This window comes from Rana temporaria, chromosome 6 (genome assembly GCF_905171775.1).
Source record: "Rana temporaria chromosome 6, aRanTem1.1, whole genome shotgun sequence".
NCBI lineage: Eukaryota > Metazoa > Chordata > Amphibia > Anura > Ranidae > Rana > Rana temporaria.
The window spans coordinates 165,964,690-165,979,497 of NC_053494.1; the positions used below are offsets into that span (position 1 = coordinate 165,964,690).

The window sequence follows — 14,808 nt, forward strand, 5'->3', positions numbered from 1 at the left end:
GCGCTCTAAAGGAAAGGCATACCCGTGCTTTTCCTTCAAAGCTTTGTGCCGCAGCCATGACTCCCGCGAGCATGCGCAGGAGTGACGTCATCGCAGCTTTGAAGGAAGAATGGGTGAAATATAGAAGCCTCTGCAGCGACAACAGTATGCTGCTTGAGGGCTTTGTTTCAAGGCAAGTCTTTCATAATGTGTTGGTATGCAATGCATACTAGCACATTTATGCCTTTACCTTGCAGGGGGAAATCCTTTAAACTAAAAAAGTTTGCTACCACTTTAAACCGGAGTTCCACCCAAAAGTGTCATAGGAATGCTTTACACATCACGTGGATCTGTCCTACGTGACACAATGCAGAGGCTGGCGGGGCAGCTCTAAGATTGTGACATCTGCAGGCTCAGGAGCTCACTGCTTTCTCCACCCACCTTTGAACTGTAGCGCAAGTAAAATTTGGTTTTATTTCCATATTTACAGTTGAGAAATGAGTGTAGTAATTTAACACTTTAAAAATGCTGCTTGATTATAAGTGTTTTTATTTTTATTTTTTATATTATATATAAAAACCTCCCCCATCTCCAGGATCGATATCGCTATTGAAGGGACAGTATCTGATGCGTGCTCTGCTAAACCTATCGCACATTGTAATAAAGCTGAAAAAAGTTTGACATTTACTTGATATGACTGAAATATAGTGATTTTATTGGTTCAGGTTTTCACATAAGTTCTTTGGGGCAGGAGATGGCAACTTACTTTCCTCCAGTTGCATGCAAGTTTCTCATATACACGGCACCGTTATCATGGTTAAACTATACAAACATTTTCTTACTCATGTCTGCATTTATTTTGCCCCACATTATTTTTGGACCCACCTTTTTTTTAGTCTGTTTGCCACAAAAGTTGACACAATCCGATACTGTTTGTAAAACAAAACATGCTAGATGCTTGCTCTCCTTTTATACATTTTGCTTATTTTTGTCCTCGGCACAATGATTTATCACTCTCCAGGTATTCTGAAGAACATTGAAATTGTAATAAAATTTAAAGCAGATACAAGATAATTCAGTTTTAAACATAAGAGCAGTACGGTTGTACATGTAAGCTTACAGATACTTTCCTTTCTGCAGCTGCAACTAAAGCATGCTGTCACAAACGCCGAGGTGCTTCAGCTGAAAGAGAAGGTAAGTCATTTTACCATTTTATTAGTGTATGTTTACCTTTATTCTCATGGCTGTACAGGAAAAAAACGTATAATGCAAAGGAAGTATCTTTTTGCATGAGTTGTGTTATCAACACGATTGACGTGCACACACAGTTTGTGAGGGTATTGGGTAAAGAGTTCCCTTTTGTCTGCTTTTTAAGCGCGAAACAAAGGTTGTTGCCTAGAACAAGTAGATCATCGAACCCCCCCCCCCTTTTTTTCTCGATGAGCCTAGACAATAAAGGCAATAATGTGCTTGGTTACTATGGGCAACATGGACACTTTAAAGGTCAAGTTTATTTCCCGGTCGGCTGCATTTGCTTGGAGGTTACTCTAGGTACCACCCACTGTGGAACCGATATCAATGAATGAAATTGGAGGGCCAAGAACAGTAAGGCTAGAGAGAAAATATCTAGATGATGCTGGAAGTCCTTCTCCAGGAAGGACATGGGTCAGGTTTTATTTGATTTGCTGCAGTTTCTGATGCACACTGAGAAACTTGGTGTGCAGTAAAATCCGAATAAGCAATTTTAGTACAAAATAGCCGGTGCAACTGTGTAAGACTGAAGCTAAGGTTGGAGTTCAGCTTTAGTTTTCTCACCTTTTGGAATATGAGGCTAAGGAATGGTTATAAGAGAACAGTATAAAGAATGGATAGATTAGTAAATCTCATTTGCATCTTCCACTATAAAGTCTGATTTCTTTCATGTGGTGTATATAAAAATATAAACTTCTTCTTTTTTTCTTTTTTTCTTTTTCTCTTTTTTGAAAGAGCAGAAGTTCACGTTGGCTTGTCTGTCTTATTTGTTTTAAAGATAAAAGCTGCTGAGGCTGAGAAACTGGATTGGGAGACAAACCGGTCAAAATATCTGCAGTCTGTAGAGGAAAACAAGGAGAAGATTAAGAAGTTGGAAACCTACTGGCTGGAGGCTCAGGCGCTGTGTAAAACTGTTAATGAACATCTGAAAGAAACTCAGGAGCAGTATGATACTCTGGAGAAGAAGTACACAAAGGCCAAGAAGTTACTGAAGGAATTCCAGCTGAAGTAGGTCATCTCTGTATAATCATGTGATTTTTACATCCACAAGTTTTAGAAACAAATATTATTAAAAGCAAGATCGTTACCAATGTGTAACTCGGCAGATGATAAAAATAATAATCATATGGCAAAGGCTGAGCGTTCAAAGCCCCCGAGTTGTATCTTCAGATGGTTGGACGCTGGTAAAGCTTTTCAAGGACATGTCCCCCTGGGTGCCTTCCCTATAATCCTACCTCAATCCAAGTTCCCAGTTTTTTGCTGCTGTCCGAATGGGGTGGACCTCTTCTCCCTTGCAGAGAAATCAATCTCACATTGACTAGTTTATTTTATCTTCTGTTTCTTCAGTCAAATCTTCAATCAACCCCTCACTGTCTTCTAAGTATTACAATGGAAGCATTGCATTCGAGTCGGTGCAACCCACGTCCAACCCCAACTTCAAAACAAAAGTTGGAACACTGTGTACAATCTACATAAAAACAGAGTGCAATGATTTGCAAATCTCATAAATCCATATTTTATTCATAAATCCATATTTTATTCACAATCGAAAACCTATCAAATGTTTAAACTGAGAAAATGTACTATTTTAAGAAATAAGGTAATTTTGAAATTGATGGCAGCAACATGTTTCAAAAAAGTTGTGACAGGGCATCAAAAATTTGGCAAAGTATGTGGTACTAGCAAGGAAGAGCTGAAAGAACATTTTCTAACCATTTGTCAACAAGTCATTAACCTGATTGGGTATAACATGGGCATCTTAGAGTGTCCTGTCTCAGAAGTAAAGATGGGCAGAGGTTCACCAGTCTGGAAAGCAGCATCTAAAATTTCAGAATAATGTTCTTCAAAGTAATGGTGCAAAGACTATAAATATATCCTCCTCTACAGTACATAATTTCAAAAGATTCTGAGAATCTGGAGAAATCTCTGTGCACAAGGGACAAGGCCAAAACACAATATTGGATGCCCATGATCTTTGGCCCTCAGACAGGTATGATTCTGTGATGACATCACTGTATGGGCTCAGGAATACTTCCAAAATCCCGGTCTGTAAACACAATTCACTGTGCCATCCAAAAAACAAGGTAAAGCTCTATTGTGCAAAGCAGAACCCATATCTGATCATGATCTCAGGGCCAAAGCTCATTTCATAATGGTCTGTTGCAAAGTGGAAAACTGTTTTGTGGTCAGATGAATCAAAATTTGACATTCTTTTTGGCAACCATGGACTCTGCGTCCTCTGGACGAAAGGAACAGGACTTTCGGCCTTATTACTCAGTTCAAAAGCCTGCATCTCTGATGGTATTGGGATGCCTTTAGTAGGTAAGGAATGGGCAGCACATCTGGAAAGGCACCATATATCTAGGTTTTAGAGCAGCATATGATCCCATACAGGTGACGTCTTTTTAAGGTAAGGCCTTGCTTATTTCAGCAGGACAATGCTAAACTGCATACTGCATCTATGACAACAGCATAGCTTTGTATCAGAAAATTATGGCTGCCTGACTGGCCTGTTGAAAAGGTTTGGTTCATCTTGAAACAAAAAATACGTCAAAGACCCAGGACCGTTGAGTATTTAGAATCCTATATCGGGCAAGAATGGGGCAACATTCCTCCCCCAAATCTCCAGCAACTGGTCTCCTCTGTTCCTAGACATTTACAGAGTGTTAAGAGGGGATACTATACCATAGTAAATATGTCCCTTTCCCAACTTTGAGACCTGTTGCTATCAGTTTCAAGGTTACCTTTTTAAAATGGTCCATTTTCTTATTTTAAACCTTTGATATGTTTTCTGTTGTGAATAAAATTTAGGTTTGAGGTTTGCAAATCGATGCATTTTGTTTTTATGTAGATTTTACACTGCTTACCAAGCTTTTTGGGATTGTACTCAACTGCAGGGTGCTGTACATGTCCAGGACCATGGTCCATCATTACTATGGAATTTAGCCCCCGAAGATTGCTTTGGGGGTATTCCCACTGTGACAGGCCAAGACTGAACCCTATGTAGGGAGCAATGTCTTGGACTGGTAAGAGAGGTTACCCTGTATCTCTGACCATTACTGTAAAAACGAGGGCTGGTTTGGAATGTGTTCAATTTACAGCAAACTTTTTAAACTTGGTGCTAAAATTCAGCAAGTGGCCTATCTGACAAAAGCATATTTTTCTGCAACCATGTCACAATTTGTCAGACAACTAAGGCCTCAATCCCACCATACGTGGAGAGAAACTGATGGAAACTGACGCACAGATTTCACTTGCAGAGACACGAGTTTACATCAGTTTTTTTATGCGCATTTCGGTAAGTTTTTACAGGTTGCAGATTCCTGTGCAGAAAAAAATCTGCACATGATACCAATGTTGTAATGTGAACAGGACATAGAGAACAATTGTTTTTTATGCCCTTGCAGAACACATGCATAAAAACGGACTTCTCTGCAGATGGTGTGAATGAGGCCTAAGTGTTAAAGCAAGCTTCAAATCATATGCTTGCAATGGTGGACATGCTGACCTCTGCTGTGCGCACAAGCCACGGCATTGATGTAATTCATCCTCTGTCTTGTCATGCTTATTTTGGGTACAAAGAGACCTGCAAAATTTGAAGAGATATTCTCCTTGCACAGGTTATAAAAGAAAATTGTTACACAGTCAGTGTTAATGGGAGGAATCCCTCCTGCAGAGCCATTGTGTTGACCTGTTGGGACGGGGGAAGCAGTCCCCCCCGGGAAAACCGTTATTACCGCTAGCAGCTATAACAGCCGCTAGCAATAATCGCATGTAAAAGTCTCACAGGCTGGTTTTACCCAAGTTGATCATTTTTGGTACATTCAGCCTGCCCATACATGGCATATTGGTGGTGGAGCAGAGTACACAGAAATCTTTAAGTGTCATAATGAGTTATAGTTGAACAGTGAACTGTACACTCTGTCAGAACAAGGTGCCGTTTTGGTGACATTAAAGTTTCCCCAAAAAACCTTCCATGATCACCCCCCTAAATACTTGCCTGATCTCAATACAGTGCAGTGCCTGAGAGCAGCAGTGCAGCGGTCTCCCCTCATAGGACTCGGAGGCAGCAGTGGGAGCCATTGTCTTCTGCTGCTGTCAATTTCTGTGGGGAGGGAGTGGTGGGCAGGGCAGGCCGGAGCCATGCTCTATGTGTATAGACACAAAGCTCAGCTTGGGTTCAAGCCTGCACAAGTGCACCCATAACCAGCGGATTAAGATGGGGGTACTTGGAAGGGAGGAGGAGCTGGGAGTGCCGTCGGTGCACCCCAGAAGAGAAAGTTTGGGGCCGCTCTGTGAAAAACCATTGCACAGTGCAGGCAAGTATAGCATCTTTATTTTAAACACTACACTCACTATAAGAAAACGCTGATCTCAGTATTGCGGACATCCCGTAGTTGTAGCAAGCACTTAACGCAACATTGGGGAGCAACTTGCAGTGTATATAGTAGAGTTGGATCAAGAAAACGAGAGCTTGCTTAATTGTAAGTGAATAACGAGGATATATTAACAACCAGGAAAGCCACTGAGTTTCAGGGAAATGGATGCTTTTCAATAGAACTGTAACATGAACACAACTGAGCTGTAAGTATGGTGAGATTCAGTTGGTTGGATTAATAATGTTAGCTCCAGTTTGATAACTATGGCAATTCGTCAAAAGAAATTCATGTCAATATAAGGGCTCATGCAGCCGACATCATTGGCCTGTATGGCATGAAGAGCAAGTTACTGATCCATTCTGAGCTATGTGGAGCTGCACGCAGGCAGACTATGCTGGTGAATGGGGACAGAGGGGGGTGAACAGACTTGCATGCAGCTCTGATTTTAACAGGTATGCAGGGTTTTGGTGCACAGACCTGGAGGCACGCTGCCTGCCTCTAGGTCCATGGACGCTTCCCTGCGTGAGTCCATAGCAGCTCACAGCTGCAACTTACAAGGACCTTTTCAAATATTTTCTTAAGGTCCTCTGTATCAATGTGTGTGTTTTTGTTTTTTTAAATTCCAGATTCACATAACTTTCATTTCATTTACATTTTTCCACATAAGATTTAAATTAGAAAAATTTATAAAAAAATGTGTGCATCTTGGATAAACTGGTTAATGGGCCTTTTTTTATTTTGTTTCTTACATATCCTTAATTTTAATTTTAGAGAAATAGACTTTCAAAAGAGGGAGGAAGAGCACCAAGAGCGCCTAAAAGAAAAGGACAGACGGCATACCGAACAAATGAATTTGCTGCACAAAAGAGTAAGTGTGTTTTGGGGTTGTGTGGGTGTATGTTTGTTTTTTTGGCACATCTCTGAACTGAATAGAATCAGAATTCGGAGGGGCTGATCAGTAGTAGGGATCATAGTTCCACATGCCTTGCTATTCAAGTATGGGGGAAAACTGTTAACACTGCTTACAGTGATCAGTTTTGATGGGAAACCTTTATCCTAAAAGGAACAAAACTGTTGCTGTAACTGCTTGAGTGTTAGCTGGTGCTTGGCTTTAATATGTTTAGTGTATTTAAATCGGCTAGTCCGTGTAACACTTCCCTCCCCCAGACTGACCATGCTGCTGTCCAAAACTGTCTCTGTTGCTCCATCATCCTGAGGCACTCTAATACACAAGGTATATTCCTGACCAGATCACCAGGTGCTCTGGCCAGCTTGCATAAAGAGAAAGCTAATGCAATAATATTATATTTTGGTTTGGAATTTAATATCTCTTTAACCACTTGCCAACTGTAGGCTGTCATATGATATTTTCTGCTTGCAGTGGTCATACTGGAATGCTGCCTGCAACTACAGGCAGCATCCCAGTATCAGAATTTTTAGCCGGTGAAGTGATTTGTGTGGCTGAGTAGCCACTCGATCACTTCTGCGGGTGGTGGAATGGGGTCCCCGATGCCTTTCTCGGGCTCTCCTGCCCAATCGTTGAGCCCGGGAGCGCTGCAGTCAGCGGCGGCACAGGATGAGAGAAACTGACAACGTTCCTCCCTCTCTGTGGCCCCAGAAACTGGGAGTGATGAGGATTTCATTATTTCATCTGTTGATCTGTCTGATCAGCTGCATTGGAGGCCGGAGGAGAGATTTGGGGTCTAATAAACCCCACATCTCTTCATAAATAGGACCTGCCATGGGCTATGCTGTCAGGGAATTTTGTTTTATCTCTTGTGATAGCAATAAAGTTTAATAAAAAAAAAAAAAATTAATAAAAAAATTGTTTAAAGGAGAAGTACAGCCACATCGCGTTTTGGATTTACTCCTCTTAGGGATCATTTGTTTTGCACTCCTTTGACCTGTTTTCAGCAGAGAGCGGGCTTGTTAAGAAGCTCCTACATCACCCAGAAGTGTCGGTGCTTTGCTTTTCAGAATGAGCCTGGAGTGGTGGGGCTTTGGAGGGGGGGGGGGTCTGTTGTAGGTAGGTGCCTGCACTGTTAAAATTTCTGTTGTGAGTTTTTTTTTTTTTTTTATCTGGACGAGTTCTCTTTTAAAGTAGTGTTCTAAACTTCATAATGGTTTCGTCAATTTTTTTTTTTTTTTTTTTTTGTAGTGAGCCACTTTTCTGCTAAAAGCCAGGTATTGCTGTGCCAACTTTTGAGCTGTTTTTCAGAGTTTGAAATTACCAAAGTACAGCAGTTGTGTGGGTGGCAATGCTTATAATTCAAACCACTTCACAAAGACGATGATGCGATCAAAATATATTTAAAAACACTCCAGATCGTTTCTAGCAGTCTAAAAATAGAAATAATTACTTACACCTCCAAAGTAATAGATTAGAATGAATTTCTACCTCTATTAAAATAGTTAATGGGGTTTGCATAAGACTTTGTGAGGAAACTTCCCACAAGGAGTTCAAGGAAAATAGATATATGAAATGTTCATTATTGCTTTCTGTTTTACTGCAGTCTGTATATCACTGCAGCCTCTTTGAAAAGTAGATTATTTTTTTATTTTTATGCGCATTATTTTAAAGGGATTCTAAAGGATACGTTTTAAAATTTAAGTAAAAGGTTACCTTACAAGATTGCACAGAGCGGTCCCTTGGGACTTTGTTTGTCCCCCACCAGCACTGTCTGCTGCTGCTTCTTGCGGGCTCCCCCATAGCAAGCCATGCACTTTGGGGGCACCCTGGCAGACGTGCTCTCGAGCCAGGCTTTGCGTACATAGATGCACACTGCGCCAGTAAGCTAAGCCCCTGCTTTCTTCGCACAAGAGTTTGACTGACTGCAGCAGGAGCCAATGGCTTCCGCTGCTGCCTGTGTCTCCTACGAGACCAGAAAGTGGACAAGCGATGCTTCCAATATGACAGTGCAGGATCAGTTAGAGGAGCCAGATAAGTGTTTGGGGGGTGGGGGGCTGTAAGTCATCCAGTTATAATTTGTTAATGTGCAACTGTCCACTGCAATTCTCGAGCGTCAAACGGGTCAGAAATTTTAGGCAGAACCAATCCTTTGTTGGAAATCTTGAGCTTAACACTCTTGTGACGTGTTTTCAGCTGACAACAGGCTAAAGTCCACTGTTGGCAGATGACAATCTGCCGGTCCAGGCTCTTAAAAGATTCTCGACCATAAACTTGAAATGGCACCTGGCACAGCCTCTCAGCGATTTGCCGAGAGTCTGAGACGGTCTTCCCTGCTCCCTCCACAGCCCAGCGATCCAGTGACCGCTGGGGGAGCAGAGAGCTAGTGACTGACAGTCGCAGCTCTCTTCTCAGAGTGAAGGGGCAGAACTGAGCGACCAATGGTGTTTGATCACTCAGCTCGCACCGCAGAGCCGACAGAACAGATGCAGCACTGGATCAATGCTGCATCCAACCTACATGAGTATTTTTTATTTTAAAGCCAATACTTTTAAGTCTTCTAGAAAGGTGGTTGAGGGTAGAGCTTCACGTTGACTTGGCTTAGTGGTCTATGCCTGAAATCCATGAGCACCACAAGAATGCATAAATTACGATGAAGTTTATTGCAGGCACCACTTGAGCAAAATTGTTTGCTTAGCCAGTTTTTGAGGTTTTGGGACCAGTTACTTGGACTAGTCTCAAGCTCTTTACCTGGTGCTGTTGGAATTCTTGCATGCACGTCCTGTCTTGTATGTGCCTAATCATTCTCTGCAAAATGATGTAATAAGTAAAGCTTTTTAATAATAGATTTCAGATCTTGAGAGCAGACTCGGTGCGTATGAGCATTCTCTGCAGGTGGCCCCCCACAGTAAAGATGGTGGTGATAATGAAAATGGTGAGGAACATGCAGGCGCAGCTGCAGAGGAGACCTCAGAAGATCTGGAGACAGAGGGCTTTACACTTCTAGAAAGTTCTGTGTCTGGTAAGTGATTTGTTTTGTTCTTAATAAAAATGATCTAGTTCCCTGGGTTGTTAAAGCGCTGCGTAAACTGTTGGCACCATATAAATCCTGAAGAAGAATAATAATATAGTTATATATATTTTATAAAAGAACATATCACCAGAAGTATGACCATTTTGTATGAAGACTGCCAGAATTTGCAAAATAAAGAAAAACCTTTTCACACTGTCTTTTCAAAATTAATTTGAAGCATTTTGAATATTCTTCAGTATTGAATAAAAGGAAGCTACAGTAGATATTCTTTAAGAAATGCAGCATTCTTGACTTCCTCCCAGTCATGAGGGGAATACACAGATCATAATTTTATTACCACTGACGGGTCAAGTGAAGAACATTGATTATCTTGTTACAATGGCATCTAAATGTCGGGATTTGTTTGGCTGCAAGTAAACATGTTGTCCCTGAAGTTTGTGTTGAAAGCAGAATAAATGGGCATAGTAGTTTTGTATATGGGGCTGCAGACCTGTCAGAGTGCCCATGCACACCTGTCAGCGTGCCCATGCTGACCATGTCCACAGCTGAAAGAGCCCACAATGGGCACATGAGCATCAGAACGGAATAGTGGATCAATTGAAGAAGGTGGCCTGGTCTGCTTAATCACTTTCTTTTGCATCATATGGATGGCCGGGTGCATGTACATCGCTTACCTGGGAAAGTTCCATAGCTATTCTGCCAATTCTTTTGATCTAGTACATTGAGTCACTATCTAGGAACAAGTATGAAGATCTGGAGTTCTGATTGCTTTGTTATAGGTCAGTGTCTCAGAATACTGAAGCTAGAGACGGGCAGTCTTCTAGGATTTCCCAGGAGATCACCCATAGCAGTTCTGATATTTTGCACATGGTCTGTTTTCTTGAGAGCTTGCATAAGCATTCACGCACTTCATTATCCCCCACATCCACTTGTTTTGTGTGTGTGTGTGTGTGTGTGTGTGTGTGTGTGTGTGTGTGTGTGTGTGTGTTCTGTTTCATTACAACCTGGAATCCAAATTTTAAGTTTTTTTTGGAGGGGGGGCTTTGTGCTGTGTGATGTACAAAATATGCCTAAGACTTTGAAGGTGGAAAACCACCAAGAAAGTTAAGACACTCTACACCCTCAAATGTGGTGTGTGGAGCCAATTTTGCTACTGTAGAAAGGAGCATGGCATTAGAGAGCAGAGTGAGCGAGATGAGGTCAGTCAGCTGACTTTTCCCCTCACTATCCATTCACAGGCTAAGGGTGGGAAGGAGACCTCTATGGGTGAACTCATACTGGCAGTTTTAACTGGTCCAAGGCACGGTTCATACCCTTGGCTGTGTGTGTGTGTGTGTGTGTGTGTGTGTGTGTGTGTGTGTGTGTGTGTGTGTGGTGATGGCTCCAAACTATGCCCATTGAACGTACAAAGCCCATGACCACTTGGGACAGGGATCCCGGGCATGGTTTACTTGTCAAGTACAGTTCGCTAGTGTGAGCGCAGAACTCTCCGTAGATTACGAAGTGCAAAAGCAAGGATCACCGTGTCTGATTGGCAGTAGTGATGATGTAATTTTGCCCGGCAACACTTGCTCATAGCCCAGTGTGAATGCAGATTTCGGGGCGCAGTCAAATTTGGGCACAGTTTAGCTGTACCCATTGTGAGTACACCCTTTTGGTGTTACTGAACCACAGCGAGGAAAGGGAATGCAGGCATCCTTTCCTGCCAAATAGGTCTGTGCTGTGTAAATCTCAAAACTGAAAAGGACATGAAGATAAAGATCTATTTTATCTGCCGAAGAATTTGTATTTATGTATTTAGCAATTTGACTGGACGTCCGCTTTAAAGAGGACCTCCAGGGGAAAAAAAATATATGCTCCCAGTGGGGCTGTGCCCGCACTGCATGGACTGCTTGTTTTTGTCTAGGGGTGGGAAGAGCAAGGATATACTCATCTAGTCTGCCGATCTTCTGAGCACAAGACCGGTCCCTGCTGTTTCTGCCTCCTACATGCTAGCGGTTTTGTGCAAGGACGGTTCCTGACGTCTTTACGCACTGGCGGATGTGAGAATGGCAGGAACAGTCCACTGCTGGATTGGAGGGGCGCTGTTTCCAGAGGATCAAAGGATGGTTGTATCCCTTCCTTCGATTGCCTTCCTGTGCGCCCCTGGACAAAACCAAGCTGCTCCACAAACCTTTTTTCTGGAGTTCTGCTTCAAACAAGTATGCTAAATATTTAGGCAATTGTGCCAGAGTTGCCCCGAAATGCACAGGTTTCATGTATTCATTTATTTTTAATCCCTAAATACAAAGCCAAAAAATGCCAGTGTATGGGCTTTTGCATTTTTTTTTTTTTTTTTTTAATTTCAATTTTTTTTTTGCAGTGAGACTTTGTATTTTCGTTGACATGGAGGGTGTGCAGGTTTCCCTTGATTGATAATGTGTTTTACTTTTGCTCTGTTTGACGCAGCACATGAAGTCACAGCATTCTGTGATTAAACCTGATTAAAACAATGCATGTGTTAGACTTGACTTAGTCTGTGTCCTCTGCTTGTAGATTTTGATGCGTGTGTGGGAGAAATCCAACGCTTGGACACCAGCGCACACAAAGCCAAAGCTCAGCTTGCACTTAAAGTGAAACGCCAGCGGCCGTCCCGACACAAAATCAAAGAGCCTTTGACTGCTGAAGGGAAAACCTCATATACCGAGGTATGTACTATGATTTTCATTTGATGAATTGAGCGCTTACTGAAAACTATCCCTTAGGACCAAGCTTCAAGACACCACAGCAATAACAACTCATTTACAGTCCTATGGGCTTGCCAGCCTAAACTTACTGCCCTATGGTGGCTGTTGGCTTGTAGGTCTTAATGAACTACCATGACACTGTTGAGTGCTCTAGGTAATTGATGCTCTCTTCCTGTCTGTGTGTATCTGTCTATCCGTATGGGGTACAAGCAGACAGATACAGTGACAAGTCTGCCGGACTCCTGCATGTCAACCACAATCTGCTAGTCATGGTTGCATTGCTATAGACTCCAAGTAAAATAAATATAATTTTTACCTGCAAAAGGTGAACTTGTCCTTTTTAAGTTGGGTTTATCTTGGAATTCTGCTGTGGCAAAGCTGGTGTAATGCAGATCTGTGTGACGGATAACTGTCTGGTAACCATGAGCCTACACAACCATGGGCCTGTCGGCTGTATCTTCTTCAAGATTCATTAGTGGGCTGCAGACAGTTCTAACCTGAGGCATTACAGGGGGTTATTTACTAAAGGCAAATCCACTTTGCTCTACAAGTGCACTTCAAAATACAGTCGCTGTAGATCCGAGGGGGAACATACAAGGAAAATAAAACAGCATTTTAGTTTGCACATGATTGGATGATAAAATCAGCAGAGCTTCCCCTCAGATCTTCAGCGACTGCACTTGCAGTGCGGAGTGGATTTTCCTTCATTAAATTGAGCCCTATAAAATGCAGATTTTGGGTACATACATATATTACTTTTGCATTGTCACATAATGGTCGTCTTGTGTAAATATATTTGTAACTAAAAGTTGCAATGAAAGTCTGCCAGTGCAATATTTTTATTCTAAGGTAATCACATTAACACATACTAAAAGGCTTTGTTTATGTATTATAGTAAAGAATTGGTACTAGCACACTGTTGTGAGCCAAAACCTGGGTGCTCTAAAAAAAAGTGTGTTCTTTCTATAGGAGGAAGATGCTGAAGATGTGATTCTGGTAGAAACAGTAAGCCCTTGTGAGAAAGTAAGAGAAGAGACAGAAGAGCGGCTGGTGTTGGCAGCTGCCCAGGATGATGATCAAAGGACTGAAAAGCCTCGAGCTGAGAGTTTAGGTACTCTCTTGGAGTCAATCCCCTCCATTTCCACTTCCTCCTCCCCAGCACACAGGACTAACACTGAAACCATTCTAACCTCCAGTCAGTCTCCCACTGAGGAAGGGCTAGCTCAGAGTTCCTCAGGTGGATACACTAGGAATACCAAAGTGAGAGAATCTAAAGGCAAAGGCAAAGTCGCCAAAGGTAAGCTTAGGTATTTAAGTGCAGAAAAATAAGCAATACGATCTAAAAAAAGAGAAATAAGTGATCTCAGTTTTTTTCCCCCATAATTATGGTTCAAGGTCAGAGGATATCCACTGAAGCGTAAGAGTATGCAGCTTGTATCAGGAGACAGCTCTCCACTACAGAGTTTCATTGTTTCCATATGCAGACTAATTTCTAAATACTTCAGTGCTTTTGTTTGTTCACCCTGGAAACTGCACAGTCTAAGCATAGCTGACTGAACTGCGGGTCGTATGACTGTCGACAGGGCGAGGAAAGTCTCATGTACCTCTCTGCTGTGCCCTGGTACAAGAGATGAAATGCAGATTTTACAGCAGACTATATTCAAACATATTTTTTATATTTGACAGGTTCAGCACTGTTAGGGCAGAGCATTATAAGGAGACTTAAAACCCAAGTTTGTCTTTTCTGCCATAAAACCAATCTAGTGCATGTTCTATTTGTTTCAAGTAGCTGAATGCATGTGTACTATATACAACAAACGGGCCATTAACATCTCAATAACTCGGCTAACAGGTTTGCATTTATCGGCTCCCTTACTAATCAGAATGTCAATGTCTATCTTTTTGTTAAAACGGACAGTATTTTTTATCACAGGGAAGGGGAGAATTTTTTTTTTCCATTGTAAAAGCAATGATACTATTAATGTTTTTTGTTTACCTTTTATTTTATAATTTTTGAGCCATATTCTTATTTTTTTATTGGAGATAAAATAACCCCAGTTTAAGAATGCAGTGAGTAATTTTTTTATTTTTGTTATGCTTTGGTTAAAAAAAATATTAAGCCTGAGTAGATTGCCAAGGGTTGCAACCTGTAGATTCTCAAACCTTTCTTGGATTTCAGCAGCAAGGTCGTCCTTGGCTCAAGATTCCTGCCATAACTATCACCAAGCGAATGTATAGTGGAATTCCTGCAATCATTTCCCCTCCCCTAACCTGCCTACCCTATGCAAAAAGGTCTATTTGTCGTTTTTTTTAGTCCACTGATTTGATCATGAGATCAGCCGCTCCAGCTTAGGTGTCAGGAAGTGCGTAGAAACATCTGGGCATTCCCAGAGTGATTTCATCCATAGGCTCCTATAGCCCAGCTGTTGGTGCTCCCTCTCCCCTGAAGCTGCCGCTTCATGACGGTAGGGGAGCCAGAGCTGTGTGATTATGCAGACCAGAGCAAACTGAAAAAAGTGGGAATACAGTGGC

The 14,808-nt window shown here is 41.9% G+C and overlaps 1 protein-coding gene across 4 annotated transcripts in view; it reads left to right on the forward strand.

Annotated features, from left to right (window-relative positions):
• LOC120944009 (neurabin-1-like) overlaps nucleotides 1-14,808 on the forward strand; it is a 146,294-nt gene that overhangs the window by 92,822 nt on the left and 38,664 nt on the right. For 3 of the 4 annotated variants that reach the window (XM_040357740.1, XM_040357741.1, XM_040357742.1), the window contains exons 8-13: nucleotides 1,120-1,173; nucleotides 2,009-2,238; nucleotides 6,381-6,477; nucleotides 9,364-9,538; nucleotides 12,086-12,237; nucleotides 13,246-13,573. In XM_040357740.1, the coding sequence (XP_040213674.1) occupies nucleotides 1,120-1,173; nucleotides 2,009-2,238; nucleotides 6,381-6,477; nucleotides 9,364-9,538; nucleotides 12,086-12,237; nucleotides 13,246-13,573 (1,036 nt within the window). The remainder of the gene's footprint in view (nucleotides 1-1,119; nucleotides 1,174-2,008; nucleotides 2,239-6,380; nucleotides 6,478-9,363; nucleotides 9,539-12,085; nucleotides 12,238-13,245; nucleotides 13,574-14,808) is intronic. The other variant, XM_040357743.1, reaches the window with a different exon arrangement.